Source organism: Anomalospiza imberbis, chromosome 12 (assembly GCF_031753505.1).
Source record: "Anomalospiza imberbis isolate Cuckoo-Finch-1a 21T00152 chromosome 12, ASM3175350v1, whole genome shotgun sequence".
NCBI classification, from domain to species: domain Eukaryota; kingdom Metazoa; phylum Chordata; class Aves; order Passeriformes; family Viduidae; genus Anomalospiza; species Anomalospiza imberbis.
Genome location: NC_089692.1, coordinates 13658237 through 13675340, shown reverse-complemented (window position 1 = coordinate 13675340; position 17104 = coordinate 13658237). Strand labels below are relative to the sequence as shown.

Genomic DNA, 17104 nt, shown 5'->3' with positions numbered 1-17104 from the left:
TTGCACCCATGGCTGGAGCGAGGACACAAAACATGGACACTGCAGCCATCTTTTGGATGAAAAACCAAGGAATCCTGAGTTCAAGGCTCTGCCATCTCTGCTGGAGCAGGGCTGCTTGGGGGATAAAAGGGATGCTCAGCCCAAAACACATTTCTTACCCTGGCTCCCCTATGCCGCTCACCAGCTTGTTGCGGGATTTTCTTTTCCCAAGTTTTCCCAAACGGCAGGGAAGTTTCCAGGCCCAAACAAAACAGCCACACATGGGGTTTGTCACTGGTTTCAGCGCAGCCTGCCCAGGGGAAGCGTTGCCATGGCTACAGGGAAAAAAAAATTCAGATCCAGCAAGAAGACTGAGCTGATGGAAGTGCTTAATTAAAGATGAGAAGGCATCAGGGAAGTTCAGATGTGCGCAGAGCGGGGACGCAGTCAGCAGCAGGCAGCTGCTGGGAGTTATTAGGGGCACTGCCCATCCTGCCAGGTGCTGGTGCCTCTTATTTTTGTCTTTTGGCTAGAAGAACACGGGGGCTGAGGTGCTCCCTCCGAATGGCAGGGGCCTGGAGGAGCTCATTGCAGTGGAGATGGAGCCACACCTGGGCTCTGATGCAGTGAGAAGCTGAGGCAGGGCAGGACACAGCACCTCAGGCAGGGGAAGAAATGCTGTGCCAGCATCCCATGAGGAAAGGCACGCTGGGACACCAAGCAGTGCGATGGCCTTCTCCTCTTCCCTGCTGCACAATGCAACCTTCAGGCACACTTGGGACACTGAAGGGTGTCCTGTGTATTCCATTCACATTTCCTGTGGTTTGGCACAGCAATTAGTCAAAAAAGCCTCTTTTTTCCATTACTGCAGCACAATTTTCCCCAGCAGAGCCCATTGCTTTACTGTCCCACACCCTCCAGAGCTGATTTTTCCTGGGGGCTGAGAGGGGACATTCACTGCTTCTGCAGGGCTGGGTTTAGGGATGTGTCCCCAGTTGTGCCCAGGCAGAGGAGAGAATGGGCACAGGGACCAACACTGGTTCATCATCTGCTCCACAGGGAGCAGAGCTCCAGCCCGGCACAGGGATGGCTCTGGGTCACCAGCCATTCATGTTGCTCCATGACACCCACCTCTCTGCTAACAAAGAGCCAAGGTTGCTCCAAGTTGGGCCTGGGAGCAATATTTGGGCTCCAGGTGTATTCCCTCCCTTCTCTGGGGAAATGCTTCCCCAAGCTGCCTCTCTGAAGCAGCTGGTGGTGCAAAAGGGGCTCATTGCTGTAGGAAGGGATTTGCTAAGATTGAGAAAGATTTTTAGAGAGGGCTGTGAAGCTTCAGGAAAGGAAAGCAAGGGGTGGTTGTGCTGCTGTTTGAAGCCATCTCCCCCATGGGTGTCCAGGCACTGGGATGTCCCTTCTGCAGGAGAAAAGGCTGGATGGTTTCCTCCAGCCTTCACCCGTCCCACCACCTAGGCTGGATATCAGGAAAAGGTTCTTCACCCAGAGAGAGGGTCACAGTAGTCACAGCACGAACCCTGACAGAGTTTAGGAAGCATTTGGACAACACTCTTAGGGATGATGGGATCCATCACATCAACACATTTTGGGATTCTTGGGATGTCCTGTGCAGTGCCAGGATTTGGACTTGATGTTCCTTGTGGGTCCAACTCAGGACAGTCTATGATTCAATCTGAACATGCCATCAGATTTTGGAAAGAACAGACCATCATGCTGCTTACAGAGCCAGGACTTAATTCAGCAACACTCTGAGATCGACCCACAGCCATGACCCACAGGCGTGACCCACATCGCTCTCCCCTGCTGCACATTCATCACAGCGGGGAGAGTTTAGTTCTTTCCTGCAAATGAAATCCTTGCAGTGAAGACCTAAAGCTTTTGGAGAAAAACCCAAACAACACACCACTATAGCAAAATCTCCTTAATTCAACTGCAGGTCTTCAATAAAGAGAAACATCTAAGGGAAATTTGATAACTTGAAGGCAAGGCACACGCTCGCTGCTGAGCTGAGGCAGCACAGGTTTTTAAAAGCTTTCTGATTTACTTTTAAATAGGAAAGAAAGCAAAAAGCAAACCTCATGTAAAAAAAAAAAAAAAAGTGGGAAACCGAGGCTTGCAAAGGAAACAGGATGAATCACACCATCAGATTTTTTGGGTCACAGGGTTGTTTCTCAGATAATAGCAGAGATCTCTACTTAAACACTCATGATATGGTCCAGCCAAGGGCTGTGGCAGAGGTTTCTCCTCTTGGCCTCACACTTTTATGTGAATCTCACATGAAGGCATCAATATAACACCTCTGTCTTCTCCAGGGGACTGGAAACAGCAGGACCCTGTGATCTGGAAAGTTTTCTCTGGACTGATGAGCAAGGAAAAAGAAAAGGCTGGCACAGAGGATGAGGCAGAGTGGTCCATGAGTCCATGGCTGTGAGTGAGTAAAGGAGGAGCTGTGCCAGCTCTGCCCTGCACTGACACAGGTGTTCCATGTGTCCCTTTGCCATGGGCACAGCCATATGGGACAGCCCATGCTGGTGGCATTCCCTAATCAGGCAGCACTTGGGCTCGCTGCCAGCCACAGCACTGAGACAGCAAGGATCATCATGTCATTTGGGGCTCTTTTACCACTTGCCAGGTGTCTTTGCTTTTCATGCATCTTTCAGCTTATCCCTACGACCACAATGCCCTGGACATCAGAAGCAGGTAAGCGGCACAGAGTACAGGAATGGAGAAAGCTGAGGTTGTCATTTCAGCCATGGATGTTGCCAGAAATCACCAAAAGCACTACACAAAAGGCAGAGGATGAAGGGAACTGTGTCCTGCCTCCAGCACAGATGACTTGCTGCTCTGGCATTACCACAGCCCACTGATTTTCCAACTGCTCAGAAGTCGAGGTACTTTGGTTCTTAGTATTTTTTCCCTAAGTTTGTCAGCCTAGTGGGATCAGTAAGAAATACCTGTGCCAAGTGCTGGTCAAATGTTGGTCCTGCTTATCCTGAACTTTGAGTTCTGGTCCCCCAGGGATGTGGCTCTGTGGGTTTCCCTGGGTTATCCTCCAGCCTGGGGGTTGGGTGTAGGGGGAGCAGTTAAGCACCTCCTTTCTTTCTAATCAGTGGCATTGGCACAGCAAACAAAACCAGAGTTTTCAGGATCACAGCAGGTTTAATTTCCTCACAGTTCCTTCCCCACACATCTTGCCCATCTTGCATCACCATATTTCAGACTTTTGAAATTCATCAGCAGTAAAAGAACCCAAAATTGTATTAAAAGTATCTCCAAAGCCAGATGAGCTCACTGTGTTTTATATTTCCCCTCTCACCTGCAAATGAATAAGATCCTTTCCAAAGTGCCGAGGGCATCTTCCTCTTACCATCGACAGGTACAAAAATCGGGATGTTCATGCAAAGTTTGGGCCATCCAAGCCAACTCTGGCCAGCTGAAAGAAGAGCCCCAAACTATTTAAGAGCTCAGATGCAATTTAGATTTTTTTTTTTTCAACAGACACAATTTGCTGAAGATTTAGCTGTAAGGTGATTTTCAGGTTCAATTTTAAGTTGCATTTCAGCTGTATTCAGACACAAGAGCATGGTATCTGCCTCCAGTGCAGCTGGAGAGAGGAGCAGACCTGGCCTGCTGAAAGCAGGTGCTGCTGCCAAGCTCCTCATCATCTCAAACCCTGCTGAGAAGTACCAGCACAACAGCAGGTTTTTTTGGATGCTTCCCTTCACATCCCAGCCCAGCCTGACTCCGATTAATTAATGGAGTTTGCTGAAATCCCAGCCTTAGCTACTCTGGCTGCTGCTAGCTACAGCGAACTGCACAGCTGCCTTCCACTCCCACTTGAGAGACTTTGTATTTACCAAGTATTAATTAGATGAATGTGAAGCACCATTTTCTAGGCAGGGGAAATTATCTGCTCTCTCTCTGCCCTGTAACAAGCTCATACTGGGACAAGTCTGAAAAGGGAGCAGGTAGAAGTGGCTCCTTCTTGCTCTGCACATCTGCCACTTTTCATATTTCCCTGCTCGTGCTGCCCCCCTTGACAAGCACTTCACTCCTGCTTGATCTGGAGAGGGAACAGCATTGTGAAAGATGGAGCTGGAGCCCCTCTCCCTTTGCAGACCACCACCAGAACTGGTCCCAGAGACTGTCCTGACAGTCAGACCCACAAAATGGGAAGAGCTGCTGTCTCTGAGGGCTCCTCCAAGTGCCAGGAGCTGCTGAACAAGTGAGTCTGCCAGGAAAGCACAAGCAATGAATCCTTCCCTTCCACAAGTCCTCCAGACCAGGCTGGACAGATATTTCTCAGGGCTGACCACAGGTAACATTGCCCAGGAGGAGACAAGGAGGCCACCCCAAGAGCTCCCCTACACCTGAAGTGCTACCATATAATGGAAAACATTCACAGCACAACTGTTCCTCCTGGTGGGAACATCTGCACCATGGATACTGCAGCTGACACCAGTAATTGCAGCATGAAAGGCTTCGAGCAAATACCCATCTGGAAAAAAATGGAAGAAATGTCATGGAAGGCTGAAGGCTGTGGCAGAGGGCAAGTGTCAATGGTAAACAACTGGTCAGCTAAATTTAGGAAGGCAGGTTGGGAGCTCTCCATGACTGGTTGGGTGTCTTCAGTTCAGACCACTGAGTCAACTAAAAACATTTAGCTATGACAGTGATGGGCTTTATAGAGAACTACAAGATAAATGAAGGGAAAAAGGTTATCTAATAATTACTGTCACTGTTTCACATCCAGCTGCACCCACAGCTCAGCTTGACCTTTGAGGAACAATGAATAATGCACCATTCTGGTGAATGTTCCCCCTTTCTTGACAGACCATCAGCACACTGGTAAGGGACAACCTCTCCTGTTTGTCCTTTACTCATTTGGTTTGGTTCTTTTGCTTTATGTAAGAGGACCAAGAAAGTCTCAGAAAAAGATCATACCTGTTTCAAAATATTTCCCCTGTAATTTCACATTGCTAAAATCCACAAACCATTGGTGCTCCAAAATCTGCTGCAGGGACAGCAGCAAAGCTCATGTGAAACATGGGATCAAACAGATCTCTCTGTCTTTGGGCACCAACAGGAAACCAGTCTGCAGTGCTGAAGCCACTGATCTCCAAGACATCCAGAAACTGATCAAAACTAGGGAGAGATAAACCTGGATTCTGTTTCCAGCTTGGCAATGTTTACATGGTGCACAGGTAAGCCGTGCCTTGTACTGAGCTGAATTTTCATGTCCTGCTAAACTGGGCAATGAAACAGAATAGAGAGGTGTGAGGAGTGCTGGGGATGTGCTGCATTGTAGCAAAGAGCTACTGAGCTCTGCAGCTGGTCATGAGGTGCCAAGGATGAGGAAAGAGTGGGCTTTCTTGGAGACTTTCTGTGAGGGGAAGTCACACAAACCCCATGGCAATGCAGTGGTTTTCCAAGCTGTAAAATCAATTGCAATTCACCTGCCCTGTACCATTGCTTGTTCCAGGCAGATCTCATCTTTATCCTGTCCCATTTCATGTATCCAAAACTCAGTCTTTTCATGGGCTTCCACTGACTTCAGACCAGGCCCTACCAAAGCAGGCCCAGCAGGCACCAAGCCCCATGACCAACTCTTGACCTGGCTCATGTGCAGTGGGGAGCAGAGACTTGGGGCAGGAGGGTGTTCCGAGAGAGAGGTCTGGAGGTCACAGTCTCTAGGGCTCTGCTGACACGGGTTTGGGAATGTGCCAGAGCATTGAAGTGCCAGTAAGCTGTTTTGGTCACCGGCTACTAAGGAGGGGATCATCCTGGCAAAATTCAAACCGAACCTCTGCACCTAATCAGATAAAGCACAAAGATCAGAGGTCTACTTAAAATTGGGAGAGAAGGGGACAGTCCCACCAACAGCTCTCCCCCAGCGCTTGGTAGTGTTCACACACGTTATGATATGAAGGATTAATGGCTGGAGGTCATAGAGAGTTTGTGCTTTCCCCCAGCTTCCCAAGGAGGTGGGTGACCAGTTTCTGCAGGGCTTCAGCCCGGACCACCGAGATGCGCAGCACTTCGTCGTGGTTGGCTTTCTCTTGGCTGTTGTAGCTCATCACTGCTTTGTTGGTGATGAGGGAGATCCCAAGGACTCGGAGGCCGCAATGCCTGGCCACAATTACCTCTGGGACAGTGCTCATGCCTACAGGAGGAGAGGAAAGGACCAGAATAAGTCAGGATTTACACCAAAACAAGATCTCTCCAAGGCTGCAAACCACAATCCTACGTCCAAGCACTTGCCCTTGTCTCATTTCCCTCCAGCTCTGTGTCTGAACTCTGTAATAGTTAAAGGCTGTGATATGTACAAGGCTCAAATAGCTGCAGACAACAGTTACAACTCTGCTCAGCACAATAAACCTCCTCCATTTGATCCTTGTGCCACAGCCCCCTCCTCAAGATGTGTCAGACTGCTTGCAGACTTGCTAAGGAAGTATTGATGTGCTGTGTCATTTGGCTCTTCCTTGGCTAAAAAAGCTATTGCAAATAAAAAATGGCTTTGAGGGGAGCTGAACTCCTTTCCTCCCACACAACAAATCTGCAGGTATTAATATACAGACTTCCATGAGCCAGGGGTCATGGAAGGAATCATAGCTGGAGGAATCATATGGATCATGGCACTTAGTTTTCTTTTACACAGTTGGGAAAGTATCCACGATTACCATCCCTAAACAAGACTCATAAGAAAGGCAGGTTTGTAGAAAAAAAGAACAGTGAAAATCTTTACAATGTCAGAATTAGAAGAAAAATACTAGAAAAAGACTTCATTTTTATTGAGCTCCACTCAGTCCTCCTGAAATGGAGCCATCTGAGCATGAGAGACTTTGTGTTTGGGAAATAAACACAAAGTTGTGCTGGGATCCCTGTCCTGCTCAGCTGTAAGCAAAGGGACTTTGTGCAGATTCTCCCAGGAGCTGCACTAAGCCACTGCAGAATGAAGCAGAAATACACAGAGCTCATTTCTCTAGCCCCAGGAGACTTAGAGAGTCAAAGACTGAAGCAAGTCAGCCTTGAGCAGAATTAACTGTTCAATCCATGTGCTCAAAGAAGCCTGGCAGCCCAGCCTGGCAGCTCACCCACAGCATCAGCTCCCAGCGCCTGCAGCAGGCGGCACTCGGCGATGGTCTCGTAGCAGGGCCCAGCCTGCAGGCAGTACACTCCTTCCCTGGTGAAGCTCAGGAACCCCAGCTCCTGTGCACTCTCCATTGCCAGCCCAAGCAGATCTTGTTCATAAGCATCTGACATGCAGGGAAACCTCACTCCAAATCTGAAAGGCAGTAAAGGACACAGCTGTGTGATAGTGCTACTGCTCCCTCCATCACAGCCCAGGGATGGTCATTCTTTAGAGAAAAGGGAAGTGTTAAGGGCAGACTTGCCATGGATGCAACCTCTCTCATTCCGCTCTTATCATCAGATAATTCTGCCATCAATCATGGAATAGTTTAGGTTGGGACTTTCAAAGGCCACCTCATCAAAACTCATGCAGTAAGCAGGGACATCTTCAGAGTCCTGTCCCACCTGACCTTGTATGTTTCCAGGAATGGGGCACCTACCTGGGCGTGACATTCCTGCTAGATCTAGTCATCCAAGACTGTCAGCACACAGAGCTTATGGCTGTTGGAAGGTCTGGCACTACTTCCCTTCTGCAAGAACCTTTCTGGAATGGTCTTTCAAGGGCTCCTGTCTCTAGGGAGCACTGATGGCCAGTTCTCTCTCTCCTCAGTAACTGCTCATGATGTCTGTTAAACATTCCCCACCCGACAGTTGCTGCTTCGAGGCACAGAGTCCCTCAGGCTGTCCTTGGGTGGGGGTTTGAGCCTGATGGAGCATCAGTCCCTACATTTAAGGCCCATCACAGCAGAAAGCCACTTTACATCTTGGAGCTCCAGGGCCATATTTTAGGTAGCTTTCATCTTCTGCTTCAAGACTGGGTCTCATGCTTTAGGTCTTAAAATAGCAGCTCAGTCCTGCTTCTGATGGAGTGAATCCTGCTCTTGACCCAAGGAGAGCAGAAGTAGATGGCAAAGATTGTTATGCTGCCACTGAGGAAACCTGGAAAATAAACTCCCAGCCATGTTCACCAACGCAGTTCAGTACGAGCGGACCACATCCCTCATTTATGCTATTAAAGCTTCTGCTTGTTTACATGTTCTTCCAGCTGAATGCTTAGGGCAGTAGGTGGCTTATTTTGTTTTTATAAACACTAAATATTATATAAATAAAAAACAAACTTCCCCTTCTCGTCTAAGGTAATAAGTATTCATCACCATGAAAATTGTTTCCCTTCTCTGAAGGATGGCCAGTAATGCAGAAGCCCAATCTCTAATTTATTTTAAAAATATTATTTCCACATCACTTCATTGCCTCTAGTTTTGCTCTGTTGTGCTTAGATAAATCCTTCCTGGTAGCTCAGCTGGACAGGATTTTTGGAGTTTGCTCAGCTAAATCTCTGCAATACTTTGAAACCTGATTCATAAAGACCTTTTGCCCATTTTGATGCCTTGGTCAGCAGTACAGAAGTAACCTCCCAGAGTACTGCAGTCTTCACCAAGAAGCTGCTTTTGGGAGGCAATGAGGCAGCTATGCTGCCTTTGAACGCTGTCCAGATGCAGTTGTTTGATTGGAGTTTCTCCTCCTGCTCCAGAGCAATTATGCAAGTCCAGAGAGCTTTAAACATTCCATGTAGCTGTTCTGCTTTTGATCACTTTCCTCCAACCCACGGCAACACCTACAAAAATGTAAAGATGTTCCACTTCAGATGGGTACTGTCCTCTTGCCATGGAATTGCAGCACAGTGATTATTTCTCCTGAGGCAGCTGCCAGCACCTTTCCGATTCCTTCAGAAGCAAGAGCCAGGTCTGCTGTTACATCAGTAAGGAACTAACTGAAAACCAGGCAGGCCACCTTACTCTCAGCAGAACTTTCTCTCTGGAAAGATCTGAGGACAATCCAGATGCCTGCCCTGCAAACACATCCATTTTTCACGATGGGCCTTCCACCTTACCAGTCTGATGGTGCCTTGGAAAGATTTGGGGATCATAAATTCATTTTTGAAGGGATCTTGAGGTCATCTAGTCCAGCATCTTGCTCAAAGCAAATCCAAATCTGTTGGCAACTGCAGTTCAGGGGTGAGGATATGTTAGAAGCTCCTCTCTGCACTATCAGTAAGGTAAAGATTCTGCTACACAGCCAGTACGGGAAACGTGACTTCCCAGTTCAGCCAGCAGCAGGTGGCTCTTGTAGATCTCAAGGTGTCTGAAGAAGCTGCCAAGACAACCACCTCTCATCAGAGCAATGCCTTCAGTGAATACAAAGGCACTCCAGTTTAAAGACCTGGATACAGCAGTGGTGATCAGAAATTTTAGAGCTTTCATCTTTGCTCTGCCCTCCACTCACTGTCTGGCTTCTGCTGTACCCATTCCATCACACCAGAAATGGCTGTTGATAAACCCAGGCTGGAGACAGCACAGTTCACTGATTGCTCAGTTAAGAGGAAACAACAGAGAGAAGGGCTGATAAGAAGAGGAGCAGTGGGTGTCTCTAGCAGATGGTACAGCTGGTCATGTCAGGAGAAGGATCAGAAGCCTACTTGTACAAAACAAAACCTTCTGGGGGTTTGTGTGTAAGCTCCTTGTAGGCTTGTAAAAGCAAGCAACAGCCAAGGGAAGGCAGGGCAGGTGGCACAGCACATACATCTATTGCTGTAACTCTTCCCTTGTGGTTACCTGGAGCCAAACTCTGCCTCTCAGTAATTATTTGTCAGCAGGCACAACTGGCAGTGCCAGCCCATGGCTGAAGGAGGAAAGGGTTAATTGGTAACAATGGAGCCGATGCTTTCTTACCGCTCATCATTCGGCCCACGCAGGGGATTCTGCCCTCCCAAGCCAAACAAGCTGATGTGATCCCTTATGAACATGATGTCCCCCACTTGGAAGTGGGGATTCAGTCCTCCAGCAGCATTTGTGACAATCAAGATCTCCACCCCCAGGAGAAAGAACACTCTGATGGGAAAGGTGACCTGCAAGAACCAAAAGCATATGTGCAATAAGTATCACAGTCAGCAGACAGCTACTGCTACTACATTTGTAGTATCACAATTTGTGGATGCAAAGAGCCTACATATGGAGACAAAACAACCTTCTGCAATTTTAAACATTCCTCTAATTTAAATAGAATGTTAATGCTTTTAAACAAATTAAACATAATCTTGCAATGAAACAAAATCTTGCATTAAAATCCAAGACCACAGTTGCACTCAGGTCAAATAAAGGTGGTACAGAAAGAACATGCAGATAGTTTTTGCTCACTGCCAAGGTCTTGCAGAGATCAAACCACTGTGCTGACTGAAGTAACTAGTTATGCACATGGACTTGGAGAGTAATCCAAAGCTAAGGAACAGTTGGGAGCTGGAGAAAAAAAAAATTAAGAAGTTTGATTTTGAGGAGTCACAAAGGAATTTGGATGATGCCTGCTATCAATCAAATGCTACTGTGAGCAAAACATTTCCTAGTAATGGACACCACTTCTTCAAGAAGTAAGTTAATTTTATCAGACAAACACGTCTTGATAAAGTTATCTTTGTACTGAGTGGTTTTAAAATAGCTGTTTTTCTATGAGAAGGTGGGTGGTGCCAAAAATTACAGTTTATATCCAAATGCAAACAAACTCAATGCAAAAAAAAGGAAAATCACAGAGCTATCCAAATTTAAAAAGAGCCAATAAATAAATATTATTGTTGTTTTCTAGCAGAAAAGTACATATATGGTGGGTAACACAAATCTCCACACATTCCAGTATGTTAGATGGGAGGTTATAGCAGCTTGCAGTAGCCTGGGAACTTTTTCTAGGGAAAAAAAAGCTGTAAACTATATAAATGCAATAGAAGATTAAAATAATTATTCTTATCAAAGTTTTCTTGTTGCTGATTTAAATCATGATTAAACTAAGCTAAAGCATGTAAATTAATCTGCCTTATATGATAAACTATTTCTGCCTGTGAGAGTAGCAGAGTCAGCCAATTTGTGTGGCTTTGTAGCATCCCCTTCACCCAGCAGAAGCCAACTACCTCTTGGTTTGAACTGCCAATTTATTTTTTTGGGGGCAGATCTGAAATCTAAGAAAGACTCATTTCAAGAGCAATGTAAGTTCATTGCAAGAGCTAGCATCCTGCAGCTGGATAGCAAGGCAAGCAGTCACTTCTGCAGCTTTTACCATACATCTCCCCTGTGTGAATATTTTCCTTAAGGAGAACTCACCATGCTGAGAGAGTAGCCTTCGTAGGAGTGGAAACGTCCCTGCATGCACACGCAGGGCTGTCCATTCAGCTCCCCAAACACCAATCTGCCAACATGCCCTGACACTGGAAATTAACAAAGTCTCGTTTTAGTTACAGGTCTCAAGGAATTTGACTTTAGAGGGATTTGTTAGTTGATGATTTTTCTTTGCTGCAAGGCCAAGCACTGCAAAAGCAGGAGCTGGAAATCAAATAAATTAATACCTATATCTGTGCTATGATATTTATGGGTTTTTTACTGTGAACACACATTTCACCAGTGTGGGACTGGTTTGCAGACTTGACTGATCCCTGCCTTGAGGCTCTGCTGCAGGCTGCTGGTGGGTGAGGTGCTGATGCCCTGAGTTGTGCTCACCTGAGCTCCGTGGGAAGTGAGGGATGTCCTCATACAGGAAGGCTGTCCTGTTATCCAACACATCAGACAGACCTCCCAGCCCAGACCCGCAGACGATGGCGACCCTGGGCCGCTGGGCAGCACGGGCACGCAACCAATCTGCTGCTTCCTTATACACCTCGTAGCTATTTCTGCAGGAAGAGAACAGGTCAGTGAGGCTGTTAGCCCATTCCAAGAACAAGCTTGAAAGGATAAAAGTCCTGAAAAGGTGCAGAGAAAAAGAAATTTCATTAAGACTATAACAATAGAAGCTTCACTGCTATTATTGAAGATGCATCACTTTTAATCTCATGTATTTTACCTCTGACTACAGGGAAATCATTTGAATCCTCTTGGCTGGTTCTATTCTGTAGATGAAGAATGGTTAATGATACCTAGATCACAGAAATGTCACAAGGCATAACCACTCCTGCTTCTGATGGGCTCTGGTCTCTCCTGAGTTACTGAAGAAAGGGAAAAGCACAATTAGACTGAGAAATTCCAACCTATATGAGTGTGCATGGGGATGTCCAGCCTGTGATGGGGAAATAGAAGTGTGTGGAGCTCTGAAGATACCTGAACAACACAGCTGGAATGCAGTGCTGATGAAGGAGTAGACACTGTCATCTGCAGTAGGTAAAGATTCAGATAAACTTCTGAGCCATGGGTGAAGCACCATCTACAGAGATGGAGAAGCCAATCTCTGTAAGTGTTGAGTGCCATCAGCTCCCACTACTTCCATCTAGGCTGGTACCACATCAGACACCCACCTTCTCGATACCTCGTGCCTTCAGTAGAGAAGGATCAACATGGAGATTGTACTCAGCCTCGTCTCTCCCACAGAGTGGGCATGGGATCACACCTGCAGTCCAGACATAGCCAAGAGGCCCAAGGACATCAGTCTCCATCAAAACAAGTGAAAACCAGGAATTTGGGCTCCAGAGTTTAAAGTGATTCAAGAGGGGGACTCAGCAAATACCTTGGTTAAAAAAAAAGTAATCCAGAAGGGACCCCCATTGCCTGAGGGTGGGATAGAAGTTGGCATTACAGTGACTGCTGTACATCTGTCTCATGGGAAAGGAGAAGAGTTCATCACAGTTTTGAAACATAATCAATAGCAAAATAATCCTATAATCCTGTTTCCAACAGGACAACGCAGACACTTTCTGAAAGTCAATATCAAGGTTGATTGGAAACTATCCTCAAAAGCAGAAGTACTAATAGCAGTTCTTGGAAGCAACTCAATCATTACCATTGATGAGTAGAATTAATGATTGTACATGGTAGAGGACTGGGTCCTGGAGTGAACCCACAGGCAGGGGCAGCTGTTCTCTGTGTGAAATGTTGATCTGATTATCGAAAGGTGAGAAAATTGGACACTGTGAGTCTGCAGGTGATGTAAAATTGACTGGAAGTGCTGATAAACAGTCACTATCTATCCAGGAATGTTTCTTTTGGTTCTTTTTTATCAAGTCTCTTTTTTTCAAGATGTGTCAACACTAGTAATGCTGTGATGCTGCTCTCAGCAGTCTTAGAGGACAGACAGAAAAGCTTAGGGAGTGGTGCTCCTCACTCCAGGAGATCTCAGGCCACTAAGAGGATTTGACTGTCCGTGTACAACTGGTTCCTCCAACTAAAGTATCAAATATTGAAACAAAGGTTCTCAGTTCTATGCTTTTTCTTTCTTTATACTGACAGGGTCAGTAGTTATTACACAGGTGTTTTTTGTGAGCATTTAGCCTCTTAACTGTCTAGTTATTACTGTAAGTCCTATCCAACATAAGATACATCAAACTTACGGTCCTAGTTATAAACTGTAATGTCAAAAATACCCAAAAATGTCATAAACCTGCAATTCAATGGGAAGAAATAACTTCCATACACATAGATTAAAATGAAGAGTCATACTCAGCTGAAGTAGTTTTCAAAGGGAAAGCTTGGAAATGAGAGAGTTTATTTACCATCACATACTGAATCTTCTAAGTGCATCATGAGCTCCTGAAATAAGCAGGAGCTGTGAAAATAACATTAATAAAGACTACACTTGACTACGTTATCACTTGCTCCCAGACAAAAGCTTTAAAAGTGTTTTACATACATTAATGAACAATTTCCCCCAATTTCCCTGTTGAATAACTGTAATCCTTGTTTAGAAATTCAAGGGAGCCAAGAGAATTTATATGTAATGCCCAAGATTTTGACATACCTGTGGCAGGCATGAGAAAAGAACAAGGTCACCAGAATCTGCTCTTCCTCATGACCATAATACTGCTTGTGTCAGTATTTTTTTAAGTGCATAAACCATTGCAAAATAACATTAAAGATATTATTCCTATAGCCTTAGTAATTTTAGGAATGTGGGATGGAACCCATTCAATGTCTGCTGAAGACATCAGGACTGACTGAGCTATGCCAAGTTACAGTGAATTTTTTTTCCTTTTAAACAGAAGATATTAAAATGCTTCTTAACGAAAGAAGTAAATCTCCAGTGCTGCTTGTGTTTCCTTGCCTGAAAGGAGCTCCAGCAAGTGCACAGGGGCCTGGCAGAGCTCTGTCCATCCCAAAGGCTTTGTGCACATCAGAGCTGTCCCCAGTGCTGAGAGCACAGCGATGCCAAAATTAATCTGCTTGCAGTATTTAGCTTTCAGAAACCTTCCGGGTGACATCAAAGGGACTGGCAAGCACTGATAATTTCTGAATGCAAGGGAGATACCTGCTCAGCAGGAGCAAAGGGAGTTTGACCCGTGGGTCACCAAGCAGAGTGTTGGGCCTGGAACTGCATGAGCACAAGGCCTGTGCAAGCTTTTTGACAGCTTGAATTAATACATGCAGCACAAAGGCCCCTCTAGCTGCTATAACAATGCACACCTAATAATAGTGCTCGGGAGCATCGCTTTGGATTAAATCACAGGATCAGCTGAAAACACAATCCCCTTTATTGTGATTGCTGTCATCCACTGGAGAAACACATCTGTTGCAAAACACAGGACTGTCACCAGTGACAGATCTTTTATGGCATGAAAAAAAACTCACTCTATTTGCTTCTAAGTTGGCTGAAAGCAAATCTATGTAAAAAAGCAGACATATCCCAGCAAACAGCTAAAGCATTACGGTTGGGGGCACATGGCCATACGTATTCACAGTCTGTGCCTCTCCACAGGAGGTTTTTGCCTCTTCTGGCCCATAACCTCTCCCAAGGACACCTACTCGCTGCCATATTTCATAATATCAGCACCTGCACAGGCAGATGGCCAGATTCCTCTCCAATAATAAGATGTTTACTTCTGAGCAGCCTTTGTCTGACATTTATTGAGTGCCCAGTAGAAAGGAAACAAGGTGAGGAAAAGCAATGTAATTTTGTTAGCCCCATCCAGCTTGGACATCCGTGCATCCCCTATTTCACAGCACCTTACCTGTCTTCCTCAGCATAGGCCATCCTCCTCCTCTCTGGTTAACCAAAAGAAGGGGATGGTTGCTGGAAATGGAACTGCAGGGTTTTATTTGACCAAAGGGCAGAGGCCTATTGAACCTGCAGAAGCTGCTGCTGTCTCTGGCAGTGAGTCAGGGAAGTGTGTCCCAGCTTCTCTCTGCTGTCCCTGAGCATCTCTAATCCCTGAGTAGGAGGGGCATGGTCAGGACATCTGCTTTTCTGGCCTCACCCCACATGACACACATGCTCTAGAGCTCTGCAGAAAGCTTACATGCATGCACACACACTGTAATGCAGAATAAGCCTAGAAATTTCACACGCACGCACACAACTTTTCAGCGGCTGACAAGAGATCTGCCTGGATTTGCACCTCTTGCATCACCTGGGGACCAGCTGGAGTCACCTGCTCCTGTGCAATTCAAACCCCTGGGAGTGTGCAGACTCTGCGAGATGACCTGTACCACCTACCACTGACACCAGACCTTTCCACATCTCACATCATTACCTCCCCATTCTTTCATGGCAACCAGGGGTGATGACCCATTAGCTCCCCTCAGGGCTTTTTGTTCATATCTATTTGCCTCACCCTTCTCAAAAGCACTTCTTTGAGATATGCTAAAACTCTGTTCAGCAGAATATGGGAGACACAGGAAAGAAGACAGACACCCCACCATCTATCCCTTTAATTTTAGCTTTGCTGTGTATGAAAACAAATATAAAAACAACCCTGTCATATGGATCTGTTTGTGCATCGGTGTTTGATCCCAACAACTGATGTGAACCACATTTTACAGAGCCAGAGATGTTTCCAAGACAATTGAATGCCAAAAAAATTCAAGAAAAGCAGTGATGAGTAGAGACCTTACACGCCCTAGCTGAAAGGCCACATCTACAATATGCATTCACAGTTTAATAGACCCAAAAAGGACACATGGGGGTATAATTTATAAATATCCCAAGCAGGGACAAAACCTCAGTTAGAACTTGTCAATTCTTAAGACAAATCATCCAGACATTAACAAAAATTCAGAAAGCTGGGCAGCACCCATTTCAGGTCTTGGATTTCTTATTTCTTACATTCCTCTTTCCTTTTTGATCTTAAAGACCTTGCGTCAAACAGACCATTGTTGCCCCAGAAAATTGTCTCTGAGAACTTCAAAATTGAACAAGGTAATAAATGCACCTAGAAAAAACCAGGGCATTTTTAGAGAGAGATGTACTTCATGCTGGAAAGCAGAAACCCAGTGATGCCAGCACAGGCTGGGAATCTGCAACAACCAGTAGAATTTAAAAATCCAATTCTGTTTTATTTATTGGAAAATACAGTTGGTACTGAAGAAATAGAAAATGGATCTGAAGAGAAACCATAATGAGGGCCTTTCCCCTCAAGTTCTTGACCTCCCTTTCTCCCTCAGGTTCACACTTCCATTTTGTTCTTGCTTTCTCTTAGAAAGCTTAAAATGCCTCTTCTACAGAGACAAGCAGGTGGGGTGCTGCCACGTCAGGACCCACAGGACATTGCTGCACTGACATGGTGCATCTTGCTCTTGGTTTGCTGGAGGCAGTGGGAAAATCAACATTAAGGATCTATAAATAATTTTCCCTTCTATGCCCTCTTTCTAACTCTGTTTTTACCATGTTTCCCCTCATTTTTCAGAAATGTCTCCTTTTTGTCATTCTCATTCTTGCACTTCTGAATCTTGGCCATATCTGCCTCTGCCTGTTCTAGGTATATCCTCCTTTTTCCAGCATTGTTTTTCTGTACAAAACACAGCAGACTGAGAGAAGAGATGGTTTTATGTAGATTTAACTGCATCAAACCCTGTGCCCAAAGAGGGCCTACACTGCTTGACTGTCAGCCAGTGTGCCAAAGGACTCTGCAAATCACCATCACCCCAAGCAACATCCACCCAAACCCAGGGTCTTAGAGCCACTTACCAGCTCACCCAAGTCTTTCTGCCCTCTGGAAGTCCAGGCTCCTCTTGCCACTACTCAG

The 17104-nt window shown here is 45.8% G+C and overlaps 1 protein-coding gene across 1 annotated transcript; it reads right to left on the bottom strand.

The window, feature by feature from the left end:
* Positions 1-5629: 5629 nt before the first annotated feature.
* LOC137481193 (purine nucleoside phosphorylase-like) lies at positions 5630-16816 on the bottom strand. The gene is made up of 7 exons (XM_068202734.1): positions 16744-16816; positions 15092-15125; positions 11661-11899; positions 11268-11371; positions 9855-10030; positions 7089-7279; positions 5630-6157 (listed from the first exon to the last, which is right to left on the bottom strand). Exons 1-7 carry the CDS (start codon positions 16814-16816, stop codon positions 5940-5942), a joined length of 1035 nt encoding a protein of 344 aa, XP_068058835.1. The 3' UTR covers positions 5630-5939.
* Positions 16817-17104: the final 288 nt, after the last annotated feature.

Excerpts from the sequence above, each read along its gene's own strand:
- LOC137481193 (XM_068202734.1), bottom strand. The coding sequence starts at position 16,816 with ATGGCCAAGATTCAGAAGTGCAAGAATGAGAATGACAAAAAGGAGACA. Across the intron at positions 11,900-15,091 it reads GCCTATGCTGAGGAAGACAG|GACTTTTATCCTTTCAAGCT; the intron begins GTAAGGTGCTGT and ends GCACCTTTTCAG. Across the intron at positions 7,280-9,854 it reads CGTGGGCCGAATGATGAGCG|ATTTGGAGTGAGGTTTCCCT; the intron begins GTAAGAAAGCAT and ends ACTGCCTTTCAG.